At 46.4% G+C, this 8,365-nt stretch overlaps 1 protein-coding gene across 1 annotated transcript in view; it reads left to right on the top strand.

Annotated features, from left to right (window-relative positions):
- The first annotated feature begins 640 nt into the window (after nucleotides 1–640).
- Nucleotides 641–8,365, top strand: part of PFN2 (profilin 2) — a 108,582-nt gene continuing 100,857 nt past the window's right edge. The window contains exon 1 of the mRNA XM_073625981.1: nucleotides 641–987. Coding sequence (XP_073482082.1) covers nucleotides 856–987 — 132 coding nt within the window. The 5' untranslated portion in view covers nucleotides 641–855. The remainder of the gene's footprint in view (nucleotides 988–8,365) is intronic.

Genomic DNA, 8,365 nt, shown 5'->3' with positions numbered 1-8,365 from the left:
CTATGATGATTCTGGTGATTGGGGTGATAGTGATCTATGATGATTCTGGTGATAGTGATCTACGATGATTCTGGTGATTGGGGTGATAGTGATCTATGATGATTCTGGTGATAGTGATCTATGATGATTCTGGTGATAGTGATCTATGATGATAGTGATCTATGATGATTCTGGTGATTGGGATGATAGTGATCTATGATGATTCTGGTGATTGGGATGATAGTGATCTATGATGATTCTGGTGATAGTGATCTATGATGATTCTGGTGATTGGGATGATAGTGAGGTATAGCAGTGTGATGATCGGACTGCACTGTAGTAGTGATGGCTCGGTATCTCCCTCCATCCTCGGATGGTGGTGATGTTGGGTGTGCGGACACTCGGTATGTATTCCCTCCGGACATTATATAGAATGGAAAGGATGAGGAGCTGTGTCCCGCAATCCTGTCCATTGACTGTCCGCACTGTGTAGAATCCCCCGTCCTTGGAGTAGTACCTCCGGGTGTTCCCCTGAGGAGCCGGGCAGTGTGCTCGGTATAATGTACGGAGACCCGCACATCGCTCCTCGGCAGGCTCTCCCTGCACTGTAGTGTATGGGGAATGCGCCGCCTGCACGTGGAGGTGTGCCAGTGTCCTTCCGCTGCTGCTGGCGGAGGGATCTGCAGTGGAGGGGGAGGGGGGCTACACCCGGGCGCTGCCCTATTTCCTTGGCTTCTCCCGGCTGGCGGAGCTCAGATTATCTCCGGCCGTGACGGAGCCGCTTCATCCCTCACACCGGCTACCCTCATCCCTACCCCGACATCACCGGTATACCTCTCGGTCACCCCTCTCGGTGTCCCCCCCTCCCCACTGAAGATGTCCGGCTGGCAGGATTACGTGGATATGCTGATGGCCGATGGCAGCTGCCAGGAGGCCGCCATTGTCGGATACGTGGACGCCAAATACGTCTGGGCAACCACCCCCGGGGGCTTCTTCCAGACGCTGACGGTAAGTGCGGAGTGTGTGGGGTACACCTGCCGGGAGCAGACAATCATCATAATGAGGGATAACGGGCGCCATTCCTCCTCCCCCCCCCGCGGACTCCCTCCCTCCCTCATCATGCGGCTCTTCTCCCTCTATGTATCCCCTCCTCATCCCCGGATCCGCTATGTCAGGCACACTGGCCGGACCGGTCTTTCCAGTCATCAGGCCGCCGGGCGCACATTGCGTTCACTGGAGAGCGCTTTGCGTAGCCCCCGGTCACTGTCATTAGGAGATTTACGTATTTGACGTAAGCGGCTTTCATGAATCCCGCCCCCGCCGCTGACACCATGTTCTTCTGCAAGATGGCGTGCTCCCATTGATTTTTATCCTTCACGAGGAGGCCTCAGAGGATGCGGGGACACCCCACCTTGTCTGACACTCTCACAGAGCACCCTCATCACCATTCTGCTCTCATTTCATTGTGTCCTGTCAGGGGGGGCGTTCTGGAAGGCGTAGAGCCAAGACCTGTGTGGTGGGCAGGGGGCTGCACTTTGTCTCACCGGTCATTTCATTTTATATGGCCGTCATTTAATACTATCCAGGGAATTAGACGTATTCAATGTCTACGCCAGCCGTTCTTGATGTTTCCAGCATGGAAGAACCCTCTAAATAAACTTTCCTGTCCCAGGGAACCCCTGCTAAGGATGACTAGATCTACAACTCGTGACACATTCGTGTGATAGTCATTGGGAAGAGTGCTCCTCACACGTGTGGTCAATGGGAAGAGTGCTCCTCACACGTGTGGTCAATGGGAAGAGTGCTCCTCACACGTGTGGTCAATGGGAAGAGTGCTCCTCACACGTGTGGTCAATGGGAAGAGTGCTCCTCACACGTGTGGTCAATGGGAAGAGTGCTCCTCACACATGTGTTCATTAAGAATTACTTCCTTACAGATAGATAAAAACATCATCGTCAGTGATTTCTTATCAGAGAGGTAGAAATTGCTCAAGGAACCCCCAGCAACCTCTGAAGGAACCGTAGGCTTCCATGGAACCCTTGTTGAGAAACCCTGGTCTACACCAACGGGGGTCCTCCAGAAGTTGTTGAGGTTCCTGGAGCCATGGCTGATTGACCTTCTTTCTGATGTTGTCTGCATAGTTCCAGGGTTGCCACCTCATTCCTTTAGGCTGGGTTCACACTAGAACACGCAGCGGCTCACAGCAGGAGTCCGGTGCGTCGCCATTCACCATTTCAGCCCAAATTTTTGGCTGAAACAGAACAAAACACGCACAGGACTCCTGTGCAGTTCGCTACTGAGCTGCTTTGAAGATGTGTGAACCTGTCTCCATAGAGAGCTGGTCACAATCTCCTGCTAGGCGAATTGGATGTGGGGAAACCTACAACCTGCATCCAATCCGCAATGGTGTGAACCCAGCCTCAAACCTGAACACATATTAATTACACAGGTTCTGTGGCTAAATAAGGTGGTAATTAAATTCACTTGGGGCCTTATCTGCATTTAATTAGCCTAAGAACCTGTGTAATTCATATGTGTTCAGGTTTAAGCCCTCGTTTACATTGAAGGCAGTTTGAAATCCAGTGAGTTCGGCTGAACTCGCACGATTTCAAACTTGCATTTCAGTGGGAGTTCGGGGGCGATTTTAAAGACATCGGTGCAGGTTCATGCACCGATGTCTATTGAAATCGCCCCTCAAGTCATCAAAAGTAGTGTAGGAACTACTTTTGGAAATCAGTGTGACGCCACAAAGTCGGCGCTGCACCGTTTCGGACGGTGCCCTTGTCGGCAATAGGCTCCAATTTGGCATGAGATTTGACATGTCAAATCGGCTCGATGTCAACGGGGCTAAAAGGGATGAGGTGGCAACTCTAGGGCCAACAATACTTGAAAGATCGTCTTTTTTAGCTGTCTGAGCATTGCATTCTTCCAACAACATCAAACATAAGAGGCATTTTCCCTTCTTACTCCCCCATGAATTGATTTTATAAGTTTAGGTTTCCACATAGGCAGATCATGGGACACATTTTTGTACTTACAACCAACACACACCGCTCTTTCAACACAAAGAGAAAACCAATGCTCCTGCGCTTTAGAAGCTGCTTTACGGTTGGTGGAAAAAACGTGTCTCACCACTGGTTAAGCCACCACCTCGGCTTGTCTCCCACTCATAACAGGTCAGGGAAACCCAAAAAGAACTCTTAAGACGAAAAAAACAGAAGGCGCACCAGCCTAGCGCATTGCCTTTGCGTCAATTTCTTATAAAAAAGGTATGTATTAAACTGTATTAAGCAAAATGTAAAGTCCACCAGATGCTTCACCCAGCATGGTCCGCTGGCCAGTGTCAGTCGTGGAGGTGAAAGTCCAAACAAATCTGACGCGTTTCGAGGAGGATCCGCTCTTCCTCTAGCTAAATTTGGAATGCAGGTAGCTGATCTTTATATGGTGAGTATGATCCAAAAGTCCTATGTGACCTCTAATTTAGGCCCCACCCTTCAATGGGCGGGCTGAGGAAATCAAGTCATATGAGTGCACACATGAGAACAAATTACTTATGACATAACATCAGGATCATTCATCACAAACATATTATATATATGTGTATGTGTGTATATGTATAAGAAGTCTAGAAAAAACACACAAGTATTTGGCTCTGAACCCTCAAGCATTGAAGCACCGCGTCTCATACTGTACCATATGGGCTACCATATGTAGCCCATATAGGTGTATATGTGTGTGAGAATGGGTACTCACCGAACATGGGGCAATTGGCACAATGGAGTATACGTATGGTAAATATGCAGAAGTCCAGATCAACTGGCTTGTCCAAAATGGGGCCGTGCAACACACTGACAATGTTTTCCTGTCCCCCCTAATAGCAATGCACGGCCCCATTTTGGACAAGCCAATTGATCTGGATTTCTGCATATTTACCATAAGTATATGAGACACAGTGCTTCAATGCTTGAGGGTTCAGAACCAAATACTTGTGTATTTTTTCTACAGACTTCTTATACCTATACATATATATAATATGTCTGTGATGAATGATCCTGATGTTATGTCATTATAAATGATTTGTTCTCATGTGTGCACTCATATGACTTGACCTGCACTCCAAATTTAGCTCTAAGGAAAAGGGGATCCCCCTCTAAATGCGTCAGTTTGTTTGGACTTTTAACTCCACGACTGACAATGGCCAGCGGACCATGCTGTGTGGAGCATCTGGTGGACATTACATACATTTTGCTTGATAAATTCATTTTATGTGAGTATAATACATACTTTTTTTTATGATAAATTGTCGCAAAGGTAATGCGCTAGGCTGGTGCACCTTCTGTTTTTTTTTTTTTTCACTTTAGAGTTACCCACCACTCTTGACCAGACACACCGAGGTACCGTTAGTTCTTAATGCCACCCCCAAACGTGAAAATGCAGAAAGTTTTTGGGTGCACAAAACCTCATGGTGTCTCAGCACCAAGCTGGTGCATGTTAGCAAAAGGATATGGGATTTTTCCCCATGTTTCCCACAGGTACAGCAGCCCATTCAAATGAATGGGCTGCTGTGCCTGTGCAAACGCACCCACACAGAGATGTAAATATGAGAACCTGGCCTCAGGGGTTCTTGTAGACATGAAAATTATTTCAAGGGTTCCTCTGGAGATACAAATGTTGAGACAGGCTAATTTATACCTCCAGAGGTTTCAGTTGCTTTTCAATAGAGGGATGATTAGTTAAAGGGTTATTTCACCTCAGTAGTAAATTTTGCAGTCCAGTCAAGGTTCCCCAGTAGGGTACAAATAATTGTACAGTGTAGAGAAATGGAGCCTCCTTTAAATTACAACCCTGTTGGCCAACTGTAGTGTCTGCAAAGCAGTAAAGGTAGCATTCTGAGTGATTAGCACCATCCCGCCTATACGCTAGGATGAATGGTCTATTCAGCACACCCCTATCATCACAGGAGCAAGAGTGGAGCTGCTGTATTGCTCACCCGCACATGTATAGTCTGCTCTTCCTTGTCCACATAACTGGACATGCGCAGTGTGATCTCCCTCATCCACAAATCTGTACATGTGTAGAGCGCTCTCCCTTGTCCATAAATCTGAACATGTACAGTGCACTCTCCCTCATCCACAAATCTGAACATGTACCGTTTGCTCTGACGTGTCCACAGATCTACACATGTGCAGTGTGCTGTCTCTTATCCATGGATCTGCACATAGACAATGTGCTCCCCCTTGTCCACCAGTCTGAACATACGCAGTGCATTCTCCCTCGTCCACAAATCTGTACATACGCAGCACGCTCTCCCTTGTCCACAAGTCTGCTTATGTGCAGTGTGCTGTCCCATATCCACGGATTTGCACATAGGCCTGATTCTTTCATCTTTAAACCATTTAAGTCTATGGAACTAAAAACCAGAAAAAAAAACCTGGCCCTTGCCATAACGTGCACAGATGTGAACTACATTCATTGGAAAATATGCTAAATGGACTGTAGTATGTTTCTCCAAAACTGAAAATGCTTAGGTGTGAACCAGGCCTTATACAATGTGCTCCCCCTTGTCCACCAGTCTGAACATGCGCAGTACATTCTCCCTTGTCCACAAATCTGTGCAAAGTGCTCGCCATCATTCACAAATTTGCACATGTGCAGTGCACTCTCCCTTGTTCACAAATCTGTATATGTACAGCGCACTCTTCCTTGTTCACAAATCTGTATATGTACAGCGCACTCTCCCTTGTTCCACAAATCTGTATATGTACAGCGCACTCTCCGTTCACGAATCTGTATATGTACAGTGCACTCTCCCTTGTTCCACAAATCTGTATATGTACAGCGCACTCTCCCTTGTTCCACAAATCTGTATATGTACAGTGCACTCTCCCTTGTTCCACAAATCTGTATATGTACAGTGCACTCTCCCTTGTTCCACAAATCTGTATATGTACAGCGCACTCTCCCTTGTTCCACAAATCTGTATATGTACAGCGCACTCTCCGTTCACAAATCTGTATATGTACAGTGCACTCTCCCTTGTTCACAAATCTGTATATGTACAGCGCACTCTTCCTTGTTCACAAATCTGTATATGTACAGCGCACTCTCCCTTGTTCCACAAATCTGTATATGTACAGCGCACTCTCCGTTCACGAATCTGTATATGTACAGTGCACTCTCCCTTGTTCCACAAATCTGTATATGTACAGCGCACTCTCCCTTGTTCCACAAATCTGTATATGTACAGTGCACTCTCCCTTGTTCCACAAATCTGTATATGTACAGTGCACTCTCCCTTGTTCCACAAATCTGTATATGTACAGCGCACTCTCCCTTGTTCCACAAATCTGTATATGTACAGCGCACTCTCCGTTCACAAATCTGTATATGTACAGTGCACTCTCCCTTGTTCCACAAATCTGTATATGTACAGTGCACTCTCCCTTGTTCCACAAATCTGTATATGTACAGCGCACTCTCCCTTGTTCCACAAATCTGTATATGTACAGCGCACTCTCCCTTGTTCCACAAATCTGTATATGTACAGCGCACTCTCCGTTCACAAATCTGTATATGTACAGTGCACTCTCCCTTGTTCCACAAATCTGTATATGTACAGTGCACTCTCCCTTGTTCCACAAATCTGTATATGTACAGTGCACTCTCCCTTGTTCCACAAATCTGTATATGTACAGCGCACTCTCCCTTGTTCCACAAATCTGTATATGTACAGCGCACTCTCCGTTCACAAATCTGTATATGTACAGTGCACTCTCCCTTGTTCACAAATCTGTATATGTACAGTGCACTCTGCCTTGTTCACAAATCTGTATATGTACAGTGCACTCTCCCTTGTTCACAAATCTGTATATGTACAGTGCACTCTCCCTTGTTCCACAAATCTGTATATGTACAGTGCACTCTGCCTTGTTCACAAATCTGTATATGTACAGTGCACTCTCCCTTGTTCACAAATCTGTATATGTACAGTGCACTCTCCCTTGTTCACAAATCTGTATATGTACAGTGCACTCTCCCTTGTTCACAAATCTGTATATGTACAGTGCACTCTCCCTTGTTCACAAATCTGTATATGTACAGTGCACTCTCCCTTGTTCACAAATCTGTATATGTACAGTGCACTCTCCCTTGTTCACAAATCCACACATTTGTCCACACTGCACCATAACTTCTAACCTACTAGGAGCCCTTGACTGCACTGCAAAATTTGCTATAAAGTTGATCTAACCTTGTATTGGAGGTTCCTATGGGATGAAAGAAACTTAAAGTAGTTCTAAAGGCCAAGGTTTTTTTTACCTTAATGCATCCCTTGCTTTAATGCACATCCCACTAACGGTTCCCCCCTGAAACACTTATCTGAGCCTGTCAGCGATCCAGTACAGTGCCCAGCTGCAGCTCTTCTCTCTTCACTTTCTACTCTCCCAGGAGACGCGGGCAGCAGCGGGAGCCATTGATTCCTGCTGCTGTCAGTCACATCCTGCGGGGAGGGAGCAGGAGAATGCTGGTGGGGTCTCCAGAAGAAGAGTTAATGCACAGAGCAGGTAAGTATGACTTCTTTTTTATTTTTAATACATAGAAAAAAAATAGGCTTACAATCACAGTTGTAATGTTACTTTTTTTCTTAAAATAATGAACATGGTGTCTGGGGTCCCCTAATGGTGCTCCAGACTCCTCCTCCATGTCTGCCCCCATAACAAGCCCTTGCTATGGGGGCAGACGTGCGGGTTCAATCCTGAGCCAGGCTGTGTGCGTCTATTGAGGCACAATGTGGCTCGGCCCCTACCTCCACTCTGCTCACAAGATTTGATTGGCATGAGCCAATGGCTCCCACTCCTGCCTCCATGTCCTGTGAAGAGAGCGAGTGCAATGATGCTGCTCTGGCACAGTGCTGTATTGAGATCGGGCTCAGGTAAGTACTTAAAGTGTTACTAAACCCACAACAGTAAAATCAGTCTGTATATGCAGAATAGCATGCTTGTTATACTCGCTGTGGAACTTTAGGGGTTAATCCTCTGCATTGTGTAAAAAGGTTGTTTTATCCTGTATGCACAGATCCTTCCCTCCTGCACGGTCTATCTGTGGAAGGTCCGCTAACACAGGCAGGGTAGCCAACCTGTATATGCTCAGTTGTGTCATTTATTCTGGAGAGAATAATTACTTGTTCTCAGGGCTAGCCAGGTCACATGATATTGGCATCACACACATTGGCATGTATACAGGCTATAGTGGAAATCTCCTACCTGAACACACAGCTCTGGACAAACTCAGCAGGATATCATGTAACCGCGGTATACAGATCAGCCAAAAAGGTATGTATTGGCAGTATTTTAATGTAAAAAGATTTATAAGCTTTGGGCAAGGTGG

Source organism: Aquarana catesbeiana, linkage group LG04 (assembly GCF_042186555.1).
Source record: "Aquarana catesbeiana isolate 2022-GZ linkage group LG04, ASM4218655v1, whole genome shotgun sequence".
NCBI lineage: Eukaryota > Metazoa > Chordata > Amphibia > Anura > Ranidae > Aquarana > Aquarana catesbeiana.
Note: the sequence above shows the minus strand (reverse complement) of the source record. Positions and strands in the feature narration are given on the sequence as shown.